Here is a 15533-nt window from a genome sequence, read left to right on the forward strand (position 1 = left end):
TCATGCATTTCAAGAGCAAGATATCTGCACAAAGGCTCTGTCATTATGTATCAATGTATAATGATGTGGCCAAATTTTGCCTTCATGTGACTGTCTACTATTGCTGTCTATGTTCAAGGCCTGTAGATAACTTTCATTGTATTCACTTGTCTTTTTAATGCCTGAAGATTACTTCGGTCATCTCTACACTTCCTTTCAGAACTAGGGCAAAAGAATAATATTTAGAATTGACAACTCCTGTTTTAAGTTAGACTGGATCATCCTAAGTATCGAATACGCATGTATCAGTAAATCTGGTGCTTGATAAGGTTATAAATATTCGTTGAAGGAAACCTACAGAAAATATGAAATTCCTTTCCCAAGCAGGGCGCACATGCCCTAAATATTTGTTGCTTTCTAGATTGATATCATACACCATTGATGTTTTGCGATGCTGACAGAGCAAGAAAACACATACGCTAGTCTGCATATTATGGGTAGCCTGATGGTCTTTGCAACACGCTGATAAACATGGGGTTGATATTATAAGCATGTTCATAACCTTTCAAACCCATGTCCTCATTTTTGTGTTTAAGTGTAAAATTGAGAGAAACACTTATAACGGTCTAATCTGGACCACGTAATTGAGTTAGATAAGATCATCTCTGATGATGGAGTTTAAAAAAACTAATTTTGCTTTTGGACAATGGAGTTGTAGATCAATTTATTGTAGTGCCTCTTATATATCATAAACTATGATATTCAAGATAAAGGGGTTTCTGAAAGGGAGATGATAAGCATGTATGCTGAATATGTGTTGGAATACATCAAAATGTCTTGGGAAAACTTAGAATTGATCAACTGGGAAAAAATGAAAAAATATAATGGTATAACTATTAATAAATTTTATTTTGGAGATAGATTTATGCATTTTCACGGTCTAAGTAGGAGCTACACAGGTTAAGTTGTTGTGTTAGTAAATAATGATAAATAATGATAGGACATGTCAACCTCTTATTGGGGACCATAGTTATCATCTAACATATAAACTACTCATAGTAATGTCTCCTCCCAGATGCATGGAGTTAGGTAGGCTATTATGAGGAAATTACCATACAATTTTGCTTAGAGTTCTTGATATCCATTTACATTGAACCTCTCTTACACAAAATCAGGTTTTAATTCAATGCATCATTAAATAATAATTAAACAATTATAAATGTAGTTTATATATATTGAACAAATTTACTAGTAAAAATAAGTAATTCATACTTTTCAACATTCAATAATTAAGCTGATAGGAGTTCCTCCTACTGGAATTGGGCACATTAATCTTTTTTCTAATTAAAATTTTTGATAGGATGGTGTAAATTGAAAGATGCCAGCGTATATTTGTAGTCTCCACTAAATCAATGAATAAAATGCATCAACCTAACTTCCTTGCATATCTAAATCAAGTATTTAAACCATGTTTAAAATATTTTTTTACTAAATTAAAACTAAAAATTTACTGTGCCTGTTATTAATCACCACATATGATAATTAGCCATATGATCGTGGAAGAGTTAATTAGAGTTAAGTGGTTGAATAAATGGTAGGGTTTCGTTATATAATAAATAATTACTATTGCTCATTCCCATTCTGCGTCAGTTTAATTATTACCGTTGGAAAAGACACACGTGTTGTTGTAGAGGTAATTTCATTTCTACTGTTACTAGTAAATGGTGACATGTATTCATTACTTGTATCGAAGTGATCTAGAGTTCATTCCTTAAAGCCTCTACTTGCACAAACAAATATGAGAGGATTAATCAACAAAGGTAGCGTTTTAAATGATAGGTGGGGTTTTACTATTATATAAAAAATATAATCGTTAAAGAATACGTGGGCAGGCAGACCACAATACAATTTGTGATTATCTGTAGATTGGTGAAGTCGTTAAGTACAGTGACAGAGATGGCTCTCGCTAGCCACAATAGAAATTTTGAAGGCCAAATTAAGTGGATTCTTCAGTAGGAGGAAGTTGCAGAGGTTGTGAGCGAGTGAGATGGTTGTGTCCTGTAATGGGAGAAAAGGTATTATGTCGAAGTCTCCTTTCTGTTCTCTATCGTTGGTATTCTTTTTATTTTAATTACACATATCAGGTTGGTAGGGTCTTGCTCTCTCAAATAAATTTTGAATATTAATGTTTTAGTTTCAATTTAGGGTTTTAAATTAGAATTTCAAAGTGAATAGTGTTTCGTCATCATTAAGGTTTTACTGCCTAGCCATCACATTCTTCACCAGGTTGCGCTGCGAATATTCTTCTAATTACTAGAAAACGTAGTATCAGGGAACAGTCCATAAAATTTTCATAAATCTTTGTTCAGTAGATATATTGCAAATTTATAATTTACCTTTCAAATTCTTGCCCTCATTTTCAAAGGCATCTTTCTTTCTCTGGTTTTACTGCAAACTTTGGCCATTTCTGTGATATGAAATATTTCCTGTCTTGTCTTATTTTTGTTATGTGATTTAACATTAAATTAGGTAATCGATGCTTACATAAACCAGGTTTTACATGCAACCATTCTCGTGTTCTACATTTTATTTGTAAATTAAATAACCATTCCGATTTTATTACAGATAATTGCAGGCTTCTGCAATTTTCCGGCTCATTAAATCAAGTCTCTCTGATTTTAGTACAAACTATAGGGCCTTGAGTGATTTATCTGTATTTATTTAATTAAATAAGGATTCATTGAAATCTGCAAACTCTTGGAGAGAGTTTAGTAATTAGTCCATAAATTAAAAATTAAATCCCTTTGAAATGATCTTAATCATGTAATTGAGTTTTGAATGATGTTAATCACGTAGTTTTATTTCAAGGTATTGGTTCATTTTCACATTTCAATGTGATTTATCTGTAAAGGACAAACTGTAATCTTAAAAATATAGTTATCTTGGAATTTACCGTAAATTATTGTTTCATTTACACGTTTTTAATATAATATATTTCTAAATTACCTAAAGTTAACATTAAAAGGAAACCTTTATTCTTTGAATTGGGATTTGAAATCATTAATTATTAGTAATGATATTATTAATAATGATATTATTAATAATGTTATTGTTATTATTGTTATTAAACCTAATATGCAAATATAAAATTTAATGTTAAAACATTTTATTTATAAATGGTTTTACTTTTGAATTAATATTAAAAACTAAAATTAATATTAAAATATTTACTTTAAAATATTAGTTTTAAAATTAATTTTTTAATATTAATTTTAAAATATTAGCTTTTAAAGTAATAACCATAAATAATGAGTGGGCTAACAAATAATAAGTGGGTTAACATAATAATTTTTTTTGAATGAGTGGTGTATAGTATTTCAAATAAAAAGTTAACCCAAAAAAATTATGCAAATGACAAATGTAATCTTAAAAATATAGTTATCTTGGAATTTATACTAAATTATTGTTTCATTTACAAGTTTTCCATATAATATATTTGTAAATTACCTAAGTTAACATTAAAAAGAAACCTTTATTCTTTGAATTGGGATTTGAAATCTTTGTGGTTATAATTAATGATATTATTAATAATGTTTTTGTTATTATTATTATTAAACCTAATATGAAAATATAAAATTTAATATTAAAACATTTTATTTGTAAATTGTTTTAGTTTGAACCAATATTAAAATCTAAAATTAATATTAAAATATTAGTTTTAAAATTAGTTTTTTAATATTTATTTTAAAATATTAGCTTTCAAAGTAATAGCTATAAATACCATAGCCATAAATAATGAGTGAGGTAACATAATCAAATTTTTTGAATGAGTGATGTATAGTATTTCAAATAAAAAAATGTTGAGTTAACCCAAAAAAATTATGCATGGTGTAACTGCCTCTAACATTGAAAGAGTGTAAAATTTATTTACTTTAAAGTTGACCGGCGTTGTCAATATAGCCGTTATACAACGGTTGGAGTCTCTGCTCTATCTATTTAACATGCAAAGCCTATCTGCTCATTCAACTTGTCCTCACGATGAACCACTTAACATGCAAAGCCTATCTGCTCATTCAACTTGTCCTCATGATGAACCACTTAACATGCAAAGCCTATCTGCTCATTCAACTTGTCCTCACGATGAACCACACTAGTTGGTTTGAAACACGTCGACAAATGAAATGTCTTGTGATTTATGCCGAAAAATCTCTCATTACGTTTGCATCCAATGTGATTTATTTGCAAAGTAATGTGATTTATCTGCAAAGGACAAACTGCAATCTTAAAAGTAAAAATATAGTTATCTTGGAATTTACAGTAAATTATTTTTTCATTTACACGTTTTCAATATAATATATTTGTAAGTTACTTAAGTTAACATTAAAAAGAAACCGTTATTCTTTGAATTGGGATTTGAAATCATTAATTATTATTAATAATATTATTAATAATGTTGTTGTTATTATTATTATTTAACCTAATATAAAAATATAAAATTTAATGTTAAAACATTTTATTTGTAAATTGTTTTAGTTTGAATTAATATTAAAATCTGAAATTAATATTGAAATATTAACTCTAAAACTAATATTAGTTTTATAACTCATATTAAAATTAAAATCTAAAATAAATACTAAAATATTAATTTTAAAATCTAAAATTAATATAAAAAATTAGTTTTAAAATTAATTTTTTAATATTAATTTTAAAATATTAGCTTTTAAAATAATAACGATAAATAATGAGTGGGTTAAAATAATGAAATTTTTTAAATGAGTTGTGTATAGTATCTCAAATAAAAAGTTAGCAAAAAAAATTATGCAAAGGACAACCTGTAATCTTAAAAATATAGTTATCTTGGAATTTACACTAAATTATTGTTTCATTTACACATTTTCTATATATTATAATATATTTGTAAATTATCTAAGTTAACATTAAAAGGAAATGAAAATTCTTGTGATGGAAATCGTTGATTCAATGCATAGCAACACGGGAACCCGAAACTGCGCGCGCTCTGCCCTGCTCTGCGTCGTTGTGATTAGGTCTTCAGCCGCCGTCGAGCTTTGAAGCTGCCATGAGCGGTCCTGGGGGTGGGGAGACCTCTCCCACCCCACCATCATCTTCTGTAGACGCATTCCGTAGTCTATTAACGCAGAAAGGGAAGAAACGCCAGAACTCTGAAGTGCCGAAATTCATAAAAAAGCTCGAAGAAATACCAGAGATTGCACTTCTAGAGGAACAATCGATTAAAATCGCTCTTGCTCTGTCTGATAGAGGCTTGGTAGGGCAGTTTATGGGCCGCTGGCCTTCCACAAAAACCACGGACGATTGGATTCAGCGAAACTGGAGACCTCAGCTGAAAAATAACGTGATTTGTTATGCTGTGGGAAGAGGCTATTTCATTTTTGAATTTACCTCCAAAGAAGATTGTGATCTGGTGTTCAGAAACGGGCCGTATTTTATGGGAAATCAGGGACTGTATCTTAACAAATGGAGCCCTGATTTCGATCCCTCTGTTGATGTCCCTAAGGAGGCGCCGGTCTGGGTTCGTCTCCCTAACCTCCCGATACACTGCTGGAGCTATCAATCCCTGCAGAAGATTGGTAATGGGCTGGGTCGTTTCATTGACAAAGCTGATCACAAAGGCCAATATACCTGCGCTAGAATCTGCGTGGAAGTCGATCTGGAAGCCGGTCTGCCAGAAGCGGTCAAACTTACAGTTGGAGAATGGCAGCATTACCAGAAGCTGGACTACGAGCAGTTGCCTTTCAAATGCCGAACCTGTCATGAGCATGGACACTTCCAGCGAAACTGCCCAAAAGCTCCAACAGGGAACACGGTTGAAGAAGAAGGATGGAAAGAAATAAAAAAGGGAAAGGCTGTTCCAAAGCCCCCGGGGCAGAATAACTCCGTTCCATTGGGGAAGCCACAAACTAATACAAAGGCCACTGCTGCTTCTAAAGATGGCTCCTCCTCAGGAGAAAAGGTGGATGTCATGGAGACCCAAGAGGATACAGAAAATAAGGTGAAGCAAGTGAAAGCAACGGAAGTCGAATCAACGGTTCCACCAGTTGATGATAGTCAGAGGGGAAATGAAGGCAACGAAGAGCATATCAGTCTCGCCTCCGATTCTGAGGGAGAATCAGAAGAGAGAGATTCTGAAACTGACAACTCACAAGTCACTCCTATCAAGACGACTAGGGGTCGGAAATCCATGAAGAAACAGAGAGAGGAAAAAACTTATATAGATGTCCTCCAAGGTTCCCAGAAAACCCTCAAAGGAATGATGAATACCAGATCTGAGCGCAAGAGTAACAGGGCTCCAAAAGGAGCCTCAACCCCCCAAGTCAGTAAATAATGAAATACGTCTCCTGGAATTGCAGAGGTTTAGGTAGCAGGTTGAAAGAGGAAGCCTTGAAAGACATAGTGAGAATATACTCGCCTGAAATCCTCCTCATCCAGGAGACAAAGCTGGAGGATCTTCTTCTCCTCCAATCTAGTAAATTTTTTTGGAAAAAAGGTCATGGAAGAGCGGTTAGTGCAAGAGGCGCTTCTGGTGGAATAGCCACCTTTTGGAACAGCGCCATATATGATCTTATTCAAGAAAAAAGTAGCCCCCATTGGCTTTTCACTCAGCTCCTCCACAAAGATTCTGGTCAACAAGTAAGTATGTTTAATCTTTATGCTCCGGTATTGCCAAGCGAGAAAAAAATTTGTTGGAACTCGCTCCAATCCTTTCTTTCAGAGCAAAATCCAAGAAATATCATTATTGCAGGTGATTAGAATGTCACCCTTGCTCTTGAAGAGAAAAAGGGAGGCTCCATTGTCAGGGACCCTGCTAGAGAATGGGTTGAAGATATTATGCTGGGCTGGGATCTGGAGGACATTAAACCTTCTTCTGGGAAATTCACCTGGTCCAACAAAAGATTAGCCCCCAATCACATTGCTGCCCGTTTGGACAGATTCCTTGTCCATTCTTCTTTCCTGACATGCGGTCTTATGGCCACCTCTAAAATTCTACCAAATCTCACTTCTGATCATAAGCCCATCCTCCTCGAGCTTTCCCTGGATGGTAACCTAGGCCCCATCCCTTTTCGTTTCAGTCCTCTGTGGATTCCGCAAGAAGGATTCCAGGAGGTGGTTTCTGAAGCCTGGAATAGGCCTGTCCATGGTTCTCCATTCTTTGTGTGGGAAGAGAAAATCAGGGGCCTAAAAAGAAGTCTTAAGGAGTGGGCTAAAAGATTGAAAACCCCATCTGCCAAAAGAAAAGATTCTCTTAATAGTCTTGCTGCTCATCAATCAGCTATGGAGCACAGTCCTGTAACACAAAGTCTTCTCCAAAAAGAAGTCGAGCTGCAAAAAGAGGTTCACAGATCTAGCAGGGAGGAGGAAGAATTCTGGAGACAGAAGTCTAGGAATCTATGGTTACAGTCCGGAGATAAAAACACTAGCTTCTTTCATAAGCAAGCCGAAGCTCGAAAGCATTTCAAATCAGTTTCTGAGATACATTACCAAAACATTGTGGTTAAGGATTTCGATGGCATTAAGAGAGTTGCTTACTCCTTCTTCAAAGATCTTTATTCGGCTCCTGAAGAACCCCCTATTGATCCTCATGCCTACCCGATTAACTTAATTCCCAAGTGCGTTCAGGAATCGGATAACGCTATGTTGACTGCTCCGATCAGTATGGATGAGCTTAAGAAAGTTCTGGAATGCATGGAGCCTGATAAAGCCCCAGGACCTGATGGGTTCTCTGTCAGGTTTCTCTTGACTTGCTGGTCAACAATAAAAAAAGATCTATTGAGAATGGTCAGAAAGTCCCAGAATTGTGCAAAGCTGGGCGGTGGCATCAACTCGGCCTTTCTTGCCTTGATCCCAAAAGAAAAAGGCGCCTCCGACTTCAGCTGATTTAGGCCCATTTCCTTGTGCAACTCCAGTTACAAGCTGGTCTCCAAAATAATTGTCAACAGGCTTAAGAAGATACTGCCAGCCATCATCCCTGAAAATCAAGGCGGATTCATAAAAGGAAGAAAGATATTGGACAACATTGTGCTGGTGCAAGAAGCAGTCCACTCTAGCTGCCAAAGAAACGAGAAAGGTATGGTGATTAAGATCGATCTGGCTAACGCATTTGATAGGGTGAGACATGAATTTCTGTTCACTGTGATGAAGAAATTAGGCTTCTCAATAGCCTTCATAAACTGGGTGAATGCCTATATTGCCTCGCCATGGATCGCGCCTCTGGTCAATGGCCGTTCTACTGACTTCTTCCAAGCCTCTAGGGGCCTTAGACAAGGATGTCCTTTGTCTCCACTCCTCTATGCTGTTCAGGCCTCGGTGCTCAGTTTCCAACTCGATCATAACCAGCAGATTCAAACCCTGCCTGGCCTCAGAACGACTCACAAGGTGAAAGACATTAATCATGCCCAGTTCGCCGATGACACCTTGCTGCTTGGAGGAGCCAGCATAATCTCTGCCAGATCCTTCAAGAAGGAGCTGGACATTTACAGGTTGTTCTCGGGCAGCAAGATTAACTATAGAAAATGCTCTATCTATGGCTGGAACTGCTCGATAAAGGAGCTGTCAGATATTGCAAGGCTTTTAGAAATGGATGGGATTCGAAATTGGGAGTCATTTAAATACCTAGGGATCCCAATCTTCAAATCCAAGCCTAAAGTTGCTCATTGGCTGCCACTGCTCGATAAGCTAAAGATCAGAATCCAAGCTTGGGGAGCCTCTTGGCTGAATAATGCAGGGAAAGTCATCCTTATGAAATCGGTCCTTATAAGTATGCCTCTATATCAACACTCCGTTCTCCTTGCCCCCAAAACCTTTCTCAGTAAAATGGACAGTCTGTTGAGAAGATTTCTGTGGGAAGGTGGGAACAACAACGATAGAAGGCTCCATTTAGTGAATTGGGAGACTCTCAAGAGACCTCTTCTGGAAGGAGGCCTCCACCTGCGTAACTTGGCTGCTCAAAACCTTGCTTTGGGATCCAAGATCCTGTGGAATTTAGTCTCTGGAAACTCTAGCTGGAGTAAAAGAGTCATTTGGAAGAAATATTTCCAAGGGCAACGCTTGAGATGCTTGGATAAGCCTCCAAGATCTTTAAAAGGATCTCCGATCTTCAATCTTTGCAGTTCTGCTATGGAGAAATTCAGCCATTATCTCTACTGGATCCCAGGTAATGGGAGAAAAATCAAAATCTGGGAAGACTCGATTCTGGGTGATCAACCTTTGATTCAAGTGGAAGGTCTAGCAAATATCAAAGCTTGGCTTCAGTCCTGCAATCTGCACACTCTGTGGGATATATCTAACTGGAAGGAGGATCCCGATAGACTCTGGGATTGTTGGAATCTGGGGGAGGTTCCCCTTATGTTGCAGGGGGAAGCTTCATTACTGTTAGATCTGCTTCAAGGAAAATCTCCCTCAAAGGCCACTTCTAAAGACAAAAGAGGCTGGGGTTCCCTTTCAGGCTCTTACACTGCTTCCGAAGGTTATAAAAGAATTATGGCTGTCCCATATGCTCCTCCTGACCCAGCGCAATGGAAATTTATATGGGATTTCCCCTCTCTTCCCAAAATTGACTTCTTCTATTGGACTGTTGCGCACCAAAGCATTCTTACCAGAGATAATCTGCGTAGACGAGGGATGGAAGGGCCTTCCAGGTGCCCCCTTTGCTTGTCTGATGAAGAAACTGCCAATCATCTGCTGTTGCTTTGCCCCTTTGCTCTGGTAGTCTGGAGGGGAGTACTGATGTTAGAACCAGCTAAACTTGACCTCCCAGACAGCATCCCTTCTCTGCTCCGAACTTGGGCCAGCTTATCTCCCTTTTGCCTCACAAAAAAAAGTCTTCTTAAAACAAGTTGGATGTGGATCCCTAAATTCATCTGCTGGAAGCTGTGGTTGGAGAGGAATAATAGAATTTTTAGAGGAGAAAGCTGCACTGCTACAAGAGTTATTTCTAAAATCAAAGCTTTGTTGGGCGAGGCTTTGGAAGCCAATATTTCCTCAAGGAATGAAATGAGTCTGGTCAAAGAGGAGGAGCATTGGCTTAAAGAACTGGTTCCGAATCTGAAGGAAAGGTCCATTCCTACTGCAATTGCCCATGCCAACTGGGAGATTAGGCTGGAGGAACTGGAGTTTATCAAGTGGAGATCGGCCTTGGATGATCACTGTTTATTCTTCGATGGGGCCTCTAAAGGCAACCCTGGGGTTGCTGGCAGTGGTGGGGTTCTTCTGCGTCCTGGAGGTTCAACGGAATTGCGGTTCCATTGGGGTCTGGGCATCGAATCAAATAACAGAGCGGAGGCTCTCGCACTGTGGCAGGGGCTGAATCTGGCGATTAATAGAAATATCCTCTCTCTCTCTGTCTTTGGAGATTCTAGACTTATCATCCAGTCGTTGACCTCCCATAAGACCCCCCATCAGGTTCATTTAGCCACTATTATCAAGAAAATCCGGCTCTTATTGCCCAAGTTCAGTAAAATTTCCTTCTTCCACATATTAAGGAACCTCAACTCTCAAGCTGATATGGAGGCCAATCTTGGCTCCCTCTGTAAACAGAGATCGCTGGTGGTCAATTCGATTGAATCCTCCTGTTCCATTCCTTAATGTTCCTGCTGATCGAGCTTCCTATCCTAATTGATCCTAGGGCTATCATTCTACTCCTCAATGCCCTGCTCTTCGGGATCTCACCTCATTGTAGTATCAATCTATTCAAAACTGTGGTTTCAGGCCTGTTCTCATCTCCTGTTAGTCTTCCTTTCAATGGCCTCTGTTTCCTGTCGGCGCCCTATTTTTCAAGCGTCCACAAAGGACCTTCAAGATGTCATCTCAGCTCCAGTATTGACTTTTACTCTGCTCTCAAATCTGAAGCCCATTTACATCATTATCAAAGTTTCTCATCTCCGAAAGGCTGCAATCTCGACTTGTATATCTGTGTGAAGCAAAAATTGGGCCTGCGTTGGAGCTTCTCCTCTTCAGTAGCAGCATCTCCAAAGCAGTCGCGGATAATTGCTACTTTCCTCCAATCAACTGCATCGTTGCTCTTATGTTTTGGCACGAACATGCAATGCCCAGGGAATTCTTCTGGCCCTTGTGCGATGCTCCGCCCATTGCCTTACAGCACCTCAATCAGCGAAGCGAACAACCCAATGAACCCGATCAATTGTCTTCTCGGTGATCTGTCTTCTGGTTTCTATGACAGCAACTCCAAACAGCTATCCACGAGAATCTATCTCTGTCATTGCTGTATTGTAAGAGCATGCGGCAGCTAGTTTGCCGCCCTAAATAAAAATAACCGTTATTGTCCAAAAAAAAAAACATTAAAAGGAAAATTTTATTCTTTAAATTGAGATTTGAAATGTTTGTGGTTATAATTAATGATATTATTAATAATGTTTTTGTTATTATTATTATTATTAAACCTAATATGATAATATAAAATTTAATATTAAAACATTTTATTTGTAAATTGTTTTAGTTTGAACTAATATTAAGATCTAAAATTAGTATTAAAATATTAACTTTAAAATATTAGCTTTAAAATTAGTTTTTTTAATATTAATTTTAAAATATTAACTTTTAAAGTAATAACCATAAATACTAATAACCATAAATAATGAGTGGGCTAACAAATAATAAGTGGGTTAACATAATGAAATTTTTTGAATGAGTGATGTATAGTATTTCAAATAAAAAAATGTTGAGTTAACCCAAAAAACAAACTGTCTCTAACATTGAAAGAGTGTAAAATTTATTTATTTTAAAGTTGATTAGTTGAGATATGCTTTGTGATTTGAATAATTAATAAATATAATTTATTTGTTAATGATTAATTTTTTTTATTATTAAATAGACTTATTATAACTTTGAATTTAATACATTTGAGGAGAACCATAAATTTCTTTAAATATATTTTTATTTATTTATTTTACATTTAAGAAAAGTTAGGTTTGCATCAACCTCTTTACAGTTAAGTTTGCATCCAATGTGATTTATCTGCAAAGGACAAACTGTAATCTTAAATATATAGTTATCTTGGAATTTATAGTAAATTATTGTTTCATTTACACATTTTCAATATAATATATTTGTAAATTACCTAAATTAACATTAAAAGGAAACCTTTATTCTTTGAATTGGGATTTGAAATCATTAATTATTATTAATGATATTATTAATAATGTTGTTGTTATTATTATTATTAACCCTTATATGAAAATATAAAATTTAATATTAAAACATTTTATTTGTAAATTGTTTTAGTTTGAATTAATATTAAAATTTAAAATTAAGTTTAAAATATTAACTCTCAAGCTAATATTAGTTTTAAAATATTAGTTTTATAACTCATATTAAAATTAAACTTATAACTCATATTAAAATTAAAATCTAAAATTAATATTAAAATATTTACTTTAAAATATTAGTTTTATAATTAATTTTTTAATATTAATTTTAAAATATTAGATTTTAATATTTGTTGACTATGTTTGATAGTCAACACTCTTGAAATTCAGTCAAACATAATTAGCTATTATAATTATTGATGAATATTAATAGTGAAACATAGTCAACCACATTACTCAACAAAGTCAAATAAAGTCAACATGTATAGTCATTGTTTAGATTGTGGACCATGACAAGCTTTAGATTATTTAGATTGTTGGGTTTATAATATTTGTCTTTTAATAGAGTTTATAATATTTGGTTTATAACATTAGAGTTTCTAATATTTGGTTTATAACATTAATCCTAAGGGTTTATAATATTAATCAAAAATATTTTTAGATTAATCCCTTGGGTTGATAATATTAATCCCAAGGGTTTATAATAGTAATCTTAGGGTTTATAATCTTAGGTTTTAATATTAAATCCTTGGGTTTAATATTATTCCCTTGGGTTTATAATCCCTTGGGTTTTTAGTTTTAATCCATTGCTTTTATTAGTCCCTTTGGTTTGTAATGTTGGGTTTATTAATCTAAGGGTTCATATTCCTAGGGTAGAATATTATTCATAGGATTTATAATATTAATCCTAGGGTTTAATATAAATCCCTTAGATTTATAATCATGGTCAACCATGGTTAACAAGGGTACAATGTCACATTGTGACAAAGATTGTCTCAAGATGAAAATCTACCATGTTCAACCATCGTCAACCATGGTCATTCATGGTCAACCATGGTCCAATGTCACATTGTAACAAATATTATCTCAATATGAAAATCAACCATGGTCAACAATCTTCAATCATGGTCAACCATAGTCAAATGTCACATTGTGACAAAGATTGTCTCAAAATGAAGATCAATCATGGTTAATCATGGTAAATACGAAAATAAATCATGGACAATCATGGTCAACCATGGTCCAACATCAAATTGTGACAAATATTATCTCAATACAAAAATCAACCATGGTCAACCATCATCAACCAAGGTAAACCATGGCTTATCATTGCCAACCATGGTCCAACATCGCATTGTGACAAATATTTTCTCAATATGAAAATAAACCATGGTCAACTATAGTCAATCATGGTCAATGATTGTCAATAGCCATGGTCACATTGTGACAAACATTATCTCATGGTCCAACATCACATTGCCACAATCATGGTCATCAATAATATTAATGGAAAGGACTCTTACTAAAGAGCGTATTATGGAAGATGGTAGAACCAAGGTTTATAAAGAGAACTCAACTCAAGGAGGTACAGTTAATCCATTCAAGGTTATGAAGGAGAAAGGAAAAGAGGACAAACATGAACTCAAAGAGAGGTTGGTAGACACTGATGCATAGCCAAAAATTGAAGACAATGTTATTTGTAAAAATTGCAAAAGGAGTAAAGGTGAATGTAAACAACAACCTGGAAATAAACAGACAATCTTAGAGGATGAAGGTAAGGATGCTTTTGTGAACTATGCATATGCAGTGAGCAACCCAGGGAAGCAGTGGAAAGTGATATTCATGGTGTTGACAGTAATTTTCATTGTTGTAAAAGGAACTCTACAGTGGAATGGAAAATCTATGGTATATGATGATTTTGTTTCTTGTATAGAAACAAATAGAACTTTAGGTTCTAAACTCAGAGATTGGCAGATTTTAATTGAAACAAAGGAGGAATGGAAAAGACAACTTAGTAGCTTACAGGTTTGTAAGGAAGGAACATGAAGAATGAAAAGGAGTGTGAAAGGAAGGAAGGCCAAAGAGAAGAGTAGAGAACATAATTCAGAACTTAGACAAAATTCAGAACAAAATGAAGACAAAGAAGACTTTTTCAAGTGCAGACAACATGACAAGTTTGATATGTCATATATACATCAAGAGGATGACAAATGAGAAAAATTAAGGAGCAGAGTTAATGAGGACAGAGATGGAAAATGTAATATATTTTCTAATTTTGAATTATCAATTGTTGAATGTGGTTTTCAAGATTGAGGACAAAATTACTCTTGGAGATATGTTTGCACAAGTAAACATGAAGGAATGTGTAAATTCTGGAGCTGTAGAAAGTCAGTTTTACTTCTGGAAGCAAGAAGATGAGAGTAAGCAATGAGTTGACTTTGAAGCTTAGAATAGAGGAAGGAGAGTTAGCATAGATCTTAAACAAGTTATTGCAGAAGAGGAAGAAGATTGCAGGGGATGTGAAAGTATAGTCCACAAACAGATTTTGTTATTAATACAAAGGCGACTTAAATGTCAAAAGTTTATCTTGACGTTGCAGTTGGAAAATTGGGTGAAAATTCCAGTTAAATTTGATAGGAAGATGGAGGAAATTGAACAAAGCTCAATAACTAAAATATTTGCTGCCAAGGAACAATATATAGTTGGAAAGTTATATGTTCTTGTATTAAACAAGAACCAATCTTCTTTTGAGATTGGAAGGACTCTACTTAAGCTATTGGATAGGTGGATGATGAAAACTACAAAGGTGATGAGTATAAAGAATTATCAAAGTCAGTGAATCAAGGGAAGATGGAAGGATATACAGGATAGCATAAAGAAATTGGTTTATAGACAGAAGGAGATGCTGGTGATCGAGTCAGAAATCAAAAGAAACAGTCAGGTACAGGACAAGAGAAAATACATAAAGATGGAGACCAATTCTATTTAGATGATGACAAGACAACAACGGATAGAGAAGCATAGATTTATGTTGGTTGAGGAGATGTTTATGTAGAGTATCAACACCAAAACATTATGCAAAGGAGATGCTTATGAATGCAGAGCAAAAGGACATCCACAACACCGAGTTTGGCACCCAAGAAAACCAAAGGAGGCAGTAAATGCACCTGCAGTTGAAAGAGATCAGACAGCCAGTTGGAAGAGGAAATTTGATGAAGTTTACAACAGAGGAATTGGAAAGACTCATGAACAGGAGTCCATGAATTATTTCAACCTGGGGAGTCTGATGCAGGAGCATTCTTCAAAGCTTATAAGACCCATGAGTCTTATTTCACATTTACGAAAGGGAGTGGGTTCCCTTAATCATTTTATTTATTTTCCTAAGTTTAAGTTGAGTTGAGGGGATTTTTAATTGTA

At 35.2% G+C, this 15533-nt stretch overlaps 1 protein-coding gene across 1 annotated transcript; it reads left to right on the forward strand.

Moving 5' to 3' along the window:
* The first annotated feature begins 6339 nt into the window (after nt 1-6339).
* On the forward strand, nt 6340-7890 carry LOC149152060 (uncharacterized). Its single transcript, XM_089443358.1, has 2 exons — nt 6340-6645; nt 6766-7890. The coding sequence occupies exons 1-2, from the start codon at nt 6340-6342 to the stop codon at nt 7888-7890; spliced, it is 1431 nt and encodes a 476-aa protein (XP_089299484.1).
* Nucleotides 7891-15533: the final 7643 nt, after the last annotated feature.

This window comes from Pinus tabuliformis, chromosome 9, assembly GCF_031772625.1.
Source record: "Pinus tabuliformis cultivar Carrire ecotype Pingquan chromosome 9, CPIR1, whole genome shotgun sequence".
NCBI classification, from domain to species: domain Eukaryota; kingdom Viridiplantae; phylum Streptophyta; class Pinopsida; order Pinales; family Pinaceae; genus Pinus; species Pinus tabuliformis.

Excerpts from the sequence above, each read along its gene's own strand:
- LOC149152060 (XM_089443358.1), top strand. The coding sequence starts at position 6,340 with ATGAAATACGTCTCCTGGAATTGCAGAGGTTTAGGTAGCAGGTTGAAA. Across the intron at positions 6,646-6,765 it reads ACAAAGATTCTGGTCAACAA|AATGTCACCCTTGCTCTTGA; the intron begins GTAAGTATGTTT and ends GCAGGTGATTAG.